This window comes from Rhincodon typus, chromosome 35 (assembly GCF_021869965.1).
Source record: "Rhincodon typus isolate 14 chromosome 35, sRhiTyp1.1, whole genome shotgun sequence".
In the NCBI taxonomy this organism is placed as follows: Eukaryota; Metazoa; Chordata; class Chondrichthyes; order Orectolobiformes; family Rhincodontidae; genus Rhincodon; species Rhincodon typus.
In genome coordinates, this window is record NC_063366.1 from 19631874 (window position 1) to 19646748 (window position 14875).

At 43.6% G+C, this 14875-nt stretch overlaps 1 protein-coding gene across 1 annotated transcript; it reads left to right on the top strand.

The window, feature by feature from the left end:
• The first annotated feature begins 514 nt into the window (after positions 1–514).
• LOC109917942 (zinc-binding protein A33-like) lies at positions 515–13494 on the top strand. Its single transcript, XM_048616663.1, has 7 exons — positions 515–934; positions 1042–1137; positions 1219–1452; positions 3027–3049; positions 3149–3261; positions 12056–12588; positions 13468–13494. The coding sequence occupies exons 1-7, from the start codon at positions 515–517 to the stop codon at positions 13492–13494; spliced, it is 1446 nt and encodes a 481-aa protein (XP_048472620.1).
• Positions 13495–14875: the final 1381 nt, after the last annotated feature.

A 14875-nucleotide genomic window follows, 5' to 3' on the forward strand; every position in this document is an offset into this window, starting at 1 on the left:
ATAATGACAGTCCCTAAAATTCAATCGATCCTTGCAGTGGTAGATCAATGGAACCCCCTACCCATCTCTATCACACCCCAATTTCCGACCCTAAATCACACAGGACCCTACCCCAGCTAACCTGTTTTAGCGGACAGTGAATCACAAACCTAACGTGCATAAGAAATGGCAATAATGGAATTGAGTATTTCAGTCCGCTATATAACGCGTGGATGTACTGCCCCGCCCCGGATATATTGGTGTTGGAGAGGCTATGTTCTATTCCATATGTGGGCGGAACGAAAGGCGCCGGTAGGTTAAAGTATACCAGCTGCTGCTTTATTCCACCCACGCAGCGACGAAGTCGCGCCATAAAGTGCAATTATTTTCCCTGACAATCAATCTGAATGACACAAGCCTCAATCCCCTCCTCAACGCCTGTTACTTCTGATACTGCCGCAGGCCGCTGCGGGTGTAATTCTGTGGTTGGGGAAGAAGTGGATGTACCGTAAAGCTGGATTCACCGGCGCCGAGCATGGCTTCAGGCCATACCACCCTGAAACTGGAAGATGAACTAAACTGCCCCCTTTGCCTTCAGCTCTACGTGGATCCGGTTATGCTGGACTGCGGTCACGATTTCTGCCGGCACTGCGTTATGAAGTACTGGGAGAACGAGAATCAAACTGCTTGCCCCGAGTGCGGCCAGCTCTTCCCGGACAGAACCCTGAAGGCGAATCGCGCGTTAGGAAAACTGGTTAAAAAGAGCCGGAATCACTCGCTGAAGCTCAAAGTAAAGGGCAACAAACCTTATTGCATCGAACACGAGGAGGAACTGAAATTGTTTTGTGAAACTGACAAGAAATTGATCTGTGTGATGTGTCTGGACAGGAGAGACGGACGGAGCCATAAAGCCCACAACTTCATGTTGATAAATGAAGCGGTTGAGATTTACAAGGTAAGGGAGCAAAGGGAAAGCTTTGTAGCGGGTTAACCGTGAATGCGCAATGACACCATAAATACTCACAACGTTACCCCTTCTAAGAATCTCGACTTTAATTGCAGGAGAAAATGAAATTGAGCCTCAATTCTCTAAAGCAGAAAAAGTCTTATTACCAAGAATTTGAATTCAAACAACAGGAAAAGATCACAGAAATCAAGGTAATGCCTCGGGCGCCTCCGGCTTTTCTTTCAGGCGGCTCCTTCGCATTGAGTTGTACTGACAGCAGTTTGTGTTTGCAGGATCAATCGAATAAGCTGCAGAACCACATCACAACAGAGTTTTCCAAAATGCGCAGCGTGCTGGACGAAAAGCAGCAGAACTTGTTCTCAGACCTGACGACGCAGGAAAACGACGTTTTGACTAGGATGGAGAGCAACCTTCGCAAGATTCAAGACAACCTGAACCGCACGCAACAAATGCTCTCCAACGTGCAGAAACGGTTAGATTACCAGGACGTCTACGCCATGCTGAAGGTTAGCAGTTCTCTGCAGCCGGTGAACAAAGGACTTAGTGGTGTTCGTCGCTCTATCTTCGACAATATAATCTGGGCGCAATTTCCAGTCCATTTTTTTCAAAAGTTTCTTTTTGTGAACTGAGATTAATTTGGTTCACTCTAAACAAAACATAAAGTCAAAGTAACAGCCCCAGCGCCTGGAGAAGAAAGCTCAGGGTTCCCCTTTTCTTCAATTTGACGAAATTTGCGTTTGGGATGATATTCTCACCGCCCGCAGGAACCCGCTTTGTTTCCCCAAAGATCATATGAATTCATTTGACCATTTGTGGAATTATTCTTAGGAAGTCCAGAATTGAGGTTTGGATGACGGGTGAAGGTAGGAAATGGTGTGAGCTGGGGTGAAATCATCTCTACATTCATTAGAAATCATGACCATCATTTTGCGTGTGGAATGAGACAAATGGGGCGGAAGAGGGGCTCACGTTTATGAAGCTGTTGGAGTTAAAAATTCTGTAGCTCCGCCCGGAAGAGCGCCTAATGTGGGTGCATCTACGCAATAGGAGCACTTTCCTCCCCGTGCTTCATGAGCAGACCGCGATACACAGAATCTGGAGAAGAGCGATAAATTAGTCGTTTTATAGCCACTCCAAACGGGGTGGGGTCGGGAGGGGCATTGGTGGCACTTATATTTTCTATTTAGGCAGACTGACGATTTTTTTCACATAGTCCCGAAATCGTCCAGTGTTAATTCACTGTGTTCGGCCACTTAACACATAGATTCTTGTATATTTATGGGAATTATCTTATTACTCCCTAGAAACTTAATCTGGCCGTAGAATGCTTGCAGATATCTGTACAGATATTGTCACACGAGGAGAGCACAAGGCCAAGCAATGAAATTGGAAGGGTCGACTGGTCATTCATTATCCCTTTTGATACACTGCGGCATCAAACATGTTCATTTCTACATGACTTTGATTTGGTAGTCTAGGCCCAGTCGGCGTGAGGACATGGCATCTCTTTTCTTGAGTGGCACTGAGCATGTATTTGCATTCTGAGATATATGCGTCCTTGGCTCACATTCATTACCCATCCAATACCTTATTGTCGATAGTGGGGAGCTACCTTCTGGAAGACTTGCATTCTCTGGGCACCCATGCTGTTGCAGCGACAGTATTTATATGGCTGGTTGAATCCCATTTCCAGTCAATGGTCAGCCTCCTGTGTTGATAACGAGGATCCGGTGATTGTAATGCCACTTAATTTCAAAGGACAATGCTTAGATTATTTATTGTTGGGAATGGTCATTTTTATCTGGCACTTGCGTAGGCTGAATGTTAATTGCCACTTATCAGCTCATGCTGGGATATTGTTCAGCTCTGGCTCTATATGTTGCAGAGATATACAACGAGAGCTCTCCAAGGCGACATTTTGCAATGTCTGCCGTATTTACACAACATTGGAAAGCTCCTGTCTCTTTTCGATTGAGTCCTATACCCCTGTTATGTTGCGATAGCTTGTTTTCTTTTTCAGACTGATGTAACTTGACATCGATCTCCTGTGAGTATAATACGCATTTCATTTTGCTTTTAGGACCCTCCACTTGACGAGAAGAGGTATGACACGCTCATCATAAAATTACATCAAATAATTAAACAGTTCATTGAAGTGCTTGTGTATATTGTAGTGTTAAATTTGTCTATACTTACCTTCAGCGCTGAAGACGACTATCAACCTACGATAGCAGAGGGCAACCTGCCAATCGGAATATTCCAAGGACCTGTCCAGTATAAAGTATGGAAACAAGTAATAGACGTAATAAATCCTGGTAAGGAAGTCTTTTTACACACATAAAATCCTCAGTAAGTATAATTATCTGAGCAATATAGGATGCTTAAATTTGAGCCGGGATAATGGTTTGGCTTTCCTCAAGGCTACCGCCAATCTTTCACTTTAACCTCTGTGATAAGTCGGATGGAAGGTATGAAAACTGTGAATTCGGCAGTTTGCATTGTGCTGATGTCAGTCTGGTACTGAAGCAATGCTGGCCATATATGAAGATAGGTTGCTAGACAGTCACAACCTCATTGAGTGGTGAATTAGATTTGAGGGGTTAAGTAGCCAACTTGTTTTTTGTCCTATACGGTGGGCGATTCACGTTAGCCCCATAGAATTTCAGGACTAGGGTGTTGAAACTTTTATTCAGTTTAGATTGCCACTCGTCATGAGACATCCGGAACAGTAGCGCAGTGTAATTTAGCAGCAATGATGAAGAGAGGTTGGAATGGCTGTTGGAACTTTCAGCGTCTGATGGCGAAAGGGAGGGGTTCAATGAAATGGTAAAACACAGGCTAGATCATATCTTCTGAAACAGTCGGAGTATAAATTAAAAGCAGGCTCTTTAGACGCACTGTGCCACGATGAATGCGTTCTGTAAATATTGCTTCCCGTTTGAAAGTCCGGAAGTTCATTCCAACTTTCGGGGTAGCGTTTTCAATATAAGGTGACACGGAAGACATGAACGAGTATTAACTTTCAGTGTTAATACTGCTTGCTTAAATCAGCATTTTCGTTTAACATTTGAATTCGTCTGAAATACCCAGGCCTGCCTCAGCATAAATACCTCACAAACAGGATGTTAATTAGAATGAATTGCCCCATAACCAATTTGCGGAAAGCCTTCTGTCAACAAAGTCAGCGGGGCAATTTCCAGTGCCTTTTGTTTTATCACCGTGTTGAATGGTGACAGAGCATAGGCATACATGATAAACTGTAATTAGAGTAATTGTAGGTACGGGAACTATCAATGTTGCAAGTCCAGAGGACTCAACTATAAGCGTAACCTTCATTCAGCCCATAATAAAACCTGAGATATTACTTCCCCGTGTACCCTTCATTCCTGGGTGATGATTACTTTGGGCAAGCCTTACCAGACTTAACAAATCTCCAGCAGCTGGGTCCTTTTTGTGAAATGTGGACATTGCTGGCAAGGTCAGAATTTGTTGATCAATTGCAATTGTCTTTGAGAAGGTAGTGGAGTGCCGCCTTCTTGAAATAATGTAGTCCATGTGATTCAGCGCTATTCAGGAATTGATCTTGACTAATAATTTGGAAACGGCATTCACGATTAGCAGACTGAAGCATCAGTCTCTTGGTTGTAACTTGAAACTGTGGCAATGAAAATGCACTGGTATTATCCGAGCCCCAGAACTCACATAAGAAAAATAAAGCTGAAAACTTTAAGGCAGCCTAGTGCTCATATTCGAAGAGATTCAGGTCATTGTAACGTTCTAGTTTATTTGCAAATCAGGAAATAGTTAGGGGAGAGGAGACGATTCCTCAGAATATGTGCATGACCAACAGGGTTAATTCTTCATATCTGTTCCGTTCTCTGGAGCTAGCGTTATCTTTGAACGGTTGTGATCCAACGAGGATTGGAGGAAATTCCATTCTGCACGCGACCACATCTCATGACATGAACAGTTGATATGGTGATTAAGCAGATATTACCCGTTTTATACCAGCTGGGAAACCCAAGGACTAGATCAAACATCGGTTTTATATCCCGCCCGAATTTTCGTCATTTAAAAAAAAAATCATTCAGGGGATGCGCGCGTCACAGATGAGACCAGCATTTATTACCCACCACATCTGCCCATAGGACAATTAAGAGCCAACCACATTGCTCTGGGTCTGGAGTCACATGTAGGCCAGACCAGGTAAGGATGGCAGTTTCCCTCCTGAAAGGACATTAATGAACCAGATGGGTTTTTGACTCATGGCGAATAAACTTGCATTGGGTGTAACATTAGGATTTAATATGATGTCCTCGGATTCCCATAGGCGGTTCATTCAAAATTGTCCCCTGCTGTAGTTCCCTTGTTAGTTGAGGGTCGGTTAGTTCAGTTAGCTAGACACTGGTTTGCAATTCAGAGTGACGCCATCAGTGCAGGGTCAATTCCCGCACCAACTGAGGTTGCATTGAAGACCCCACCTTCTCGACCTTACTCCTCACCTGAGACACCAGTCTTTAAGCCACCACCAGTCGTCTCTCTCTCTCTCTGTTTCGGATGTGAGAGTGGGTCTATGGCGACTTCCCCCAATCCTTCCGTATTGTGCTCCGTGACAGCATTTTCTTTGACAGTTCTGTCGGCTGTAGCCGTTATGCCTCTTACTTTATTCCAATGAATCGAATATCGGGTGGAGAGCTGTCGGCAAAACAGTTCCTATTGCACTATCAGCCATGACGAGTTTCCACGTCCTCATCTAGGAAGGAGAAGGCAGAAAGCAAGTAGGCCCAACTGCTATTCCCGAATAATTTCCTTGTATGCACTTGTATGGAACCTGTTGGCTTTAGTTGTTTAGTTACAGCAGTAGAACAAACAAGAGTAAGTTCACGTACAGAGAATGAAGCAGTGAATGTTATCAGCCACTTTTTGGCTTCATCAGACCAAGAAAAATGGCGAAAATGGCAACTATAGATTGTAAAGTTACCTCAACAGAAAAAGGCTGTCGATATAATTTTCAAACAAAATGTAAGTCTTGGAAATTTCACGTTAACGTAGCACTTTTGTTTTGCAAATCCACTGAAATACGTGAAACGAGAAACCACAGGTTAGCGTTTTGGATACAGACACTTTTACAGAACTGGAATGTATAAGATAAGCACGCCCTTCGTAGGACTGAACAAAATGGACACTAGAGGGGACAATAGATAAAAGCCAACTGCCAGTTTTTCATTAGTTATCACAAGAAGGCAATTGAAATGTGTGTCTTGAAATTATCCCATCCACTCCTCGATTTATCCCCACATACTGAGGAAGTAGTAGCATGGTCTGTGAATATCATATATTGGACTACTGCTTTGATGTACTGTTTTGATGCTAAAATACAGAAAATATTTTCAAAGCCGATGATCTAAAACTTGCAAGTGTGGTAATCAGTGAGGATAGTATTCATAGACTGTAAGGTTAGAGGGCCATGCAGGTAAGAGACAAGTGGTATTTAATGTAAGGAAGTGTGAAGTGATGTATCATGCCAAAAGGCAATAGAGGCTAAATGGCACAGACTTAAAGAGTGTGTAGGAATTAAGGGACTTTGGCGTCCATGTGTACATAGTTAAATTTGCCAGGACGTATTGTAAAAGTAGTTCGCAAAGCCTTTAGAACCTTTGGCTTCGCCAACGGTAATACAGAGTGAAAAAGCAGAAGGTAATACTGAACTTTACGAAGAGCAGGTGATGACTCAACTAGAATTCTTGAGAGGGTGCTGAGTAGATTTATCAAAATGTTTATCAAATAATGAAGAATATTAACGACAAGTTTAGGTTGGAAAATGTAGGGTTGTTTGCCCTGGAGAATAGGCGATGAGGAGAGATTTCATAAAAGGTGTACAATTTATGACATTTTGGATAAGGTAGACAAGGAAATGTTGTTCCCACTCCTTAACTGTATAAAGACGACTAAAACATAGTTTTAAGCATTGTTCTAAGTTTGCAGCCTGAATATAGAACATGGTGTAAGTGAAGACAAAGCAAAGATTCCTAAAGGAAATTGGACGAGTTACTGAGAGAATTAATCTTGCAGGGTCACTGGGATAGAACAGCGTAATGATACTCACAGGATTGTTCCACAGAGATGCCCTCGTGGATTGGTGGACAGAGAAACCTCTTTTTGTACCTTTTTAACTCCAGGACGCCATGGAAAATATGAAAATAATGTGCGGCTGACCTCTTGCAAACGAATAGAAAAATTCTGATTGGACTAGGTTCTGACTCAATTGAAAAGTCTCAGCAATATTTGGTGGACAGGGTTGATACACTAGTAGGTAAAGCCTAGGGGATAAAATGCAGCTTCATCGGCCTGATTAATAACGGCAATTCACTCTGTCATTCTGTATACAGCCTAAAGTCAATACCCTGGAAAATCGGGCATGGTGTATAATGGGTTGAACGGCTGAGGCACTTTCCACCCAGACTCAAACAGTATTTTGCATTCGCTTGGTGCTTCCCAGAGAGGAGAGGTAGTAAAGGCAGTGCTCTGATCGTGACATTTTCCCATTCTCTTCAGTTGCTCGTAAGCATCAAACCCAGAGACTTTGTTTTCCATGGTAACTAGGAAACACCCTGCGTGACCTTTACCTGTTGCTCTCCCGTCCTCAATTACATTTGATCAGTCTTAGAGGGGCCCCCTTATCTTGGAACTTCCTGTCTCTAACCAAAACTTTAACCTATCTTTTTTCTTTTCAGACGCTGAAGGATCCGATTGGCTGAATTCTCCTGCTGGTGGCAGGTTGGCGGCTGGGTTGGGGCTAGCACCCGGCCACGTAACTCCGCCGCTGAACTTTGATCCCGAGGCCCTAATAAACCTTGCAGCCTCATTAGGAGAGCTGGTTTCAATTCTCACTAAATTGCTGCTGCACTGGCAGAGGGGAGTTGATTGTTGCGGCAACCCTTAAAAAGGCTGGAGCTATTTGAAGGGATTTCCTTATTAACTGAAACTAGAAATGCAAGGTTCTGTTGAAAGCCGGTGGGGCAGGGATTGGCGGAGGCAAGTAAAGCAAAGTTAATAGAATTCTCAAAAAGGTTCAGCTCAAGTATGTCCATTTAGGTTTCAGAGCAGGATGTCTTATATTGCAATGGTGTGGTACTGGCCAATCAGAGGGAGTTGAAAAAAAAGTGAACGAGTTGCAGTTTTAATCCAGCCGAAGGTAACCTGAAGGTATGCTATTGAATGTATAGCGCTGAGGGATATGGGCCAAAGGCTACAGATTAGCCACGATGAATGGCAGAACAGGCTCGAGCGGCTGAATGGCGTACTGGTGTTCCTATGTTCGTATAATTGCGAGATGAGTAAATTCGGGCGGCGGAACTGTCAAGATAGACTTTCTCCCGTCAGTAGGACTACCATTAGCTTAAGAACATTTGAAAGTCGGGGAGCTGTCTAACAGGTCTAAAGGGATGCCCCCCAATAACTTAGACCTCGGTGACTGTCTACCTATTGTATCATTGCTAATTCTATGACCTGTTTTCCTTTTTCAAAAAAAACCTGTTCCATTGTCGTAAGTTGGCTGTCAGAAATACTTTAACAAAGCTGGAACTGTGTGAACTTCAAATGAACTCAGATAGCCTTGCCGTAAGGTTAGCTTTGAATCGCCAAGGGCATTTCATTGAAAGGGGCAACGTGCATCTTCCCATGAAGCAGGCACCCAGGTGCAGGGAGCCTTCTGTGATAACGTCGGTTCCAAACTCATCGTCTCCAAACTCTTCCCTTGTCTGGCGGCACATTGCATTGATTTCTGTACATGCGCATACGTGTTCTGAAATGTGATGCTTCCCTTCCCTCCTGTGCTCGTCCCCACGCCCCTCCAACCCCCGTTGCATGTACTTGCTGATGGTTCATCTCGTACCACCCTCCCCAACCTCTCTGGTGTGTGGGATTAACGTTTTCACGGCCAGTGGACGATTCAAAACATGTTACAGCCAATTCCACGGGTGAATTGGGCATTCACAGGTAATGGCAAACAAGGCAAATGGTTTCACTTTTTCTGTTTCAGTAAAGTGACTTTGTGGCATTGTGTCATTTACAGGTTGTATGATCAAAATGTCATCGTTATATTTTAGGAATGACTGCAAAATTCTATCTTATAGAGGGAATGGGGAAACATTGATAAACATTTGTTTTGATGGCTTGCAGGAGTTGCCAACAAATTAGTTAATGAATTAATTAATTAATTTTAGAGCCTGGGTTGCGAGCTCAGCTCTTTCTCAGGGTAGTGACAGTCTTGTTAATGCAATCTTCCTTCCTGAAAAGCCTCTTCTCGAGCTACGGGGTTGGACGTGCTTCCTTCCTCCCATCCTAATCAATCTTTCGTCTCTCCGAAGGCCCGTTGGTGTGATACAGAACCCAGCCGTTGACAGTGGTAGGCTTTTTGCAGCCATCTCAGAGGATAACTGAGAATTCCTATACCAACAGAGAGCTAGAATGATGAGTGGACAGCTATAATTAATCCGTAGGAGTAGCAATAGCAGTTTGACTTTAATTCTATACATGCCTACATAGTGAAAGGAGTTAGGAACTGGTGTATAGTTATAGAATCAACTGGTATAGAAGAGGGCCTCCGACCTATCAATTCAGTGCCGACTCAAAAACGACACTAGTTGCCCCTTCCAGCACTTGGCCCATAGCCTTGAATGTCGTGACATTTCAAGTACTCATACAAGTACAGTACTTTTTAGAAGTTATGAAGTTTCCCGCTTCAACAAATCCCCCCAGGTAGTGCATTCCAGACTTCCACGACCCCCTGTGTGAAAAAGGTTTTCTCGTAAGACTCCTGTCTTTCACCTTGTTATTGACCCTTTGGCTAACTTGGAGTGGTTGTTAGCTTAAACGGAGGCCGTGGTTAATGATTCGTGCTGGATGTCTCAATGATACAGTCTTTGTGCGAATGATGAATGGCTATAATTCCGCGGGATTGATTTAGCATATTGCCCACTCACCCAAAATCCTACACCGCCTGAAGCCAGGCAAAGTAAAAATCAGCTTCCAGTGACTAATCCAATGTTTTTTCCTTTTCCAAAAGAAAATTCTTCAAGGTTTGTCGCGCCTGTTGCTTTGTTTTGCAGCAAGCCGTATGCAAGGGAGCCATCACATGTCCGGAAGGAAGCAGCGTAGGAACAATGCTGGAAGTTCCTCCCATGATCTCTGGGGACGGGCTAGCTTCAGCAGGGGCGTAACACCGGCGAGGCCTTTTGCTGGGTCGTTACTCACGCCACTCGTGTCAAATTCGGTTGCAGTACAGAATAATGGTAGCAAAGTCGCCATAGTCCCAGAAGACAGGATGACGACTGGTCGGGGAATTTAACCTGATCGTCACTGCATCTCAGGTGAAAGGCGAGGTCGAGAAGGCGGCGCCTTCATCGTGACCCCAGCCAACACAGGAATTCACAGAATCACAGAATTATTAGAGCGCAGAAAGTGTTCATTCGTCCCACTCTGTTTGTACCGAGTCTCCGAACGAGCATCATGACTAAGTATCATTCTCCTGCCTTCTCTCCATACTTTTGCACGTTCTTTATATTGAAGTAATCATCAAATACCCTGTGAATGTCTCAAATTGGACCCGAGATGTTGGTGTCACTCTGCGTCTCAAACCAGTATACTGAGCTAACCTACACCCAAGGTAATGGTGCAGACTGGGAACTGCCAACCTTGATATTTTGAGGCTCTTTTTTTGCTCATCTTCAGCATCCTGAGCAAACTGGTGCCAATTTTACCTGGTTAGAGTTTTTTGTTGTTGTTGTTGTGGCTTAAGTATTAACTTTTGCGCAAGTCGCTGTTTTTTCTCAATGTGAGCTGGCGGTAGGCCACTGCGATTAGTTTGGAAGTTAAGGTAGAAAATTAACCTGGTTGCCTGCAGCCACTTGCAATCCTGTGATCTCCACTAGAGTAGGGCTTGCATGGTGTCCCTGTGGCACTGGAATAGACTCATCTGTGGAATCACTGGTAAGAATGGTAACTTGCTAGAAGTACCAAATAGCTTTTCGATCTTATGTTGGAGGGATTTTCATTCCAGTATCTCGGAACTCTAGAGTGCCGAGCTTCCTCCAAGAGCCGCCTCCAAATTATAATGTTAAATCATCGCATGCAGGTGTTCACAAATACGAGTTACTTCTTCCCACGAAAAAAAAATCTAAATATATTTATGGATCTCTCACACTTGACTTCCAGCTACTTTGGTGAGATCCTGCCGTCCCATCATCCGGAACACTATCAGAGACGGAATCTAATAATCATGATCGAAACTTTAAAATATCAGCAGCGTCTCTATGTAGTAAGATCGGTTGTCCTTTTCTAGAATGTTGTGAGCTGTATCTGTTTCGTCCACTTTATATGCAGAAAACCTAAAGCTTCAGTTTACACTCCAACCGCTGCACTAATACGAGTCGTCGATTTTATTTTCCGAAGTAATTGGAAAATCTCCCTGGGAAACCTTGTTTAAATAGTGTTCAGCGCCTTCGCTTCCAATATGCATCCTTTTGCTTCGCAACGACCAGCTTGGCGTTGTGACTCCGGTCCACCAGTGCAGGTTGCACTTTGCCAAACAGTCGCTGAGCTCAGTTCCAAAATAAAACCAGATCTACAGCCAAAGGGTGTCGCGTTAAAGCCGCTGATATTAGAATGAAAAGTGAATTATACTTTGCAATAAAATGATTATTTTTAATTTCTTGCTCCGTTATTCTATAGATTATAAGTATGCAGGCTGCAATGAACCAGCCAGTAACCCTACTTCCCGAACTGATGCGAGCGAAGACACGCCAAGGAAACGCTCCTTTAAAAATAGCAGCGAAGAGAATAAAAGAAAATGTAATAAATTATATATCGATATCATATCATATAATAGATAGCAAGGATCTTTATAGTTTTTCGATCTTATGTTGGGGGGATTTTCACTCCAGTATCTCGGAGCTCTAGAGCGCCGAGGTTCCTCCAAGAGCTGTCAGCAAATTATAACGTTAAATCATCGCATGCAGCATTAAAGAATCTGTCCTTAAGTTAATGACGTGCTTTGAAATGACCCATTTTCTGATCGTGCGTTTGCTTCCCTCTTTTCCTTTTTGTCAGTTCCAACCTATCTGACTCTGAATGCGAACTCAGCTCATCCCCGGCTCCTCCTGTCGGAGGATCTGACCGTGGTCACCTACGGAGACGTGAAGCAAGAGGTCAGGGACAACCCCGAGAGGTTCGACACCTGTGTCTGTGTCCTGGGCTCGGAGGCGTTCACCTCCGGCAAGCACTACTGGGAGGTGCAAGTGGGGTCCAAGACTGAGTGGGACCTGGGTGTGGTCAAGGAGTCCATAAACAGGAAGGGCCACACCACGGCGACGCCGGATTCCGGCTACTGGATCGTGTGGCTGAGGAATGGGAACGAGTACAAGGCAACCACGGTTCCACGGACCCGCTTGAACGTAGCGAGAAAACCCCGAGCCATTGGGGTGTACCTGGACTATGAGGGTGGACAAGTGTCTTTTTACAACGTGGACGACATGTCCCATCTTTACACTTTCATTGACACTTTCACCGGCAAACTCTTTCCTTACTTCAGTCCAGGCATTAATGATGACGGAGAAAACTCGGAACCACTCAGAATCCTTCCAGTCAGATGTCACGAGGAATAAGTTGACTGTTTCCCCAGTATTTGTCTTTCCTAGGGCCTGTTATTTTGTCACTTAAATACATTGCCTTTGGTTTTTATTTTCTTTTAAACCTGAGCAACCTGTATGTTCCAGTGTAGATTGGTTTCTAATCAGTGCTTGATTGCAGGCACGGTGTCACCCTGCTGGGGCCGTAGTGTTATTGTACCAAGCTCCATACTTCAATCTACTGCGTGTGCGTTTGCATGTAATCACCACCCCCATACTAATGTTGGCAATGCTACTTGGTAGGAGAGGCAACAGTGGTTTTAGAATGACGCTGTTGGGCAGGCAAAATCGCTCCAGGGCAGTTTACTTTATAGTTTTGTTTGTACTCCTCCTCAAACTTTTATTTTCGTCTGCTTTTCTGTAAATGTTGTAAGGAATAAAGTTTGGTACAGTGGCAGAATATCGTGAGAGAGTGGCAAAACGTATGGAATCTTGAGCTTCCTAAATAGAGGCAATGAGTACAAGAGCAAGATAATTATACTGAACATGTATGAAGCCCTGGTTAGGCTGTAACTAGAACATTGTGTTCAGTTCTGGTCACCAACGTTTAGAATAGACATGAAAGTTCTGGAGATGGGGCAAGTAGCTTTATCAGAATAGTATCAGGGATGGAAATTTTAGCTGCAAGGTTAAGCTGGAGGAGCTGAAGCTATTCCTCTTAGGGCAAGGGATATTAAGTGGTAATTTGCCGAGGAAGCAGGAGTTTGTGTCTATTTCGGTTAGGATATACAAGAAAATGTTTTGTGCCCTAGCAAATCGCACCAGTCTCTGGGGCGCAGATTGGACAAGTGTTTGTGAGACAGAACATTGTTTAACACAGTGAATGGTAGTGAGCTGGAATTGACCATCCAGAATCAATGATTTCAAATTGGTTGGAGGTTTTATGACATGCCCCAGGTCGGACTTGAATCCAGGCCTCTTGATTCAGAGGTAGGGACCCTGAATTTGATGTACATGAAGGAAATAAACTGGCAGGACTACGGGATTAGAGCAGGGGACTGGGGCTGAAAGCTTTGCTGTAAAGAGTCAGCTTGGTTCTGAGTAGCCGAATGACCTCCTTATTCACGGAAGTGACTGTATGACTCCATGAAATGCCTAATTTGACACCTTTGATTCCATGTTCTTATCTGGGAGGGGTGGGGTGAAGTGCGGTGGGGAATTTTTGTTGGTTCACTGGTATCTTTGGCTCTTTTGGAATTGCCATTGCAAAAAATAAGAGGTGGGAAGGGGTGCAAATTATTAAGTAATTTGCACAAATTTCCTTTTGCCCAAATGAACGGACTTGGACAAATTCCTTTAAGGATGTGTGCCAGGTATTCCTGTTCAATGAAGCCAATGTGCAGACGAGTAAAAGATGATGTGATGTATCTATAATATCTATAACAAGATAGGTTTGTCCAGAGAGCAATTGATGTACAGCAATTCCTTGCCACACTTAATTGGATTCAGGAAATAGGAGCAAATTGTGGTGAATCCCAACTTTGTCCTCGTACACGATGCACCTTTTTTTCAGCAGTAGAATCAGAGACAGAAGTCTGAAATTGGGTTCGCACCTTCTCGTTTTGGAAACATTTATGGATGGGCAAATCGAGTCATGGTAATTGTTGATAGTTTAGTATCACATCACTTGGTGCATTTGTCTCGTAACCATCGGGAAAAGTCCCTAACATTTCTTCGGAGTCAGGTCTCTATCAGCAATGTTAACTGTTTTACGGAATATCGTTGAGTCTTCGGATCCTGTAAAACAACATGACTTTGCAGTTGTTCCAGTGATGACCTTCACTGAAGGCTTAAATGTTGCACCTTCAGCCTGTTAAACGGATATTTGGATATTCTCAGTGATTGAATGATGTACAATTTATGAAATTTGTAACAGAAGTGTTTAAATAAAAAAACCCTTCAGATAAAATAAGTGCAGTTACTTTTTAACTAACTACATTGAACAAATATCAGGAAGTGAAGTTGATATTTCAGTTACTGCATAAGAGGACATATCGAAATCTCCAGCATTGTTTTATAGCGTCGATAACAAATCGTGTTGTGGGTCGGCTGCTAATATTGACACTCGCCGAATGCTCTGTAACTGAATTTAGTGGAATTCAAAACCGGGTCATCTCAGTCCGTTTGAAAGGTTGGCCTCAAATTGAAACGAGAATGCTGTAAACCCGGTGGAGGGATACTACCAATGACAGTGGGAGGAATTATCGCCTCAACGTTGGTAATATTTAACTGTTAAAAAAAA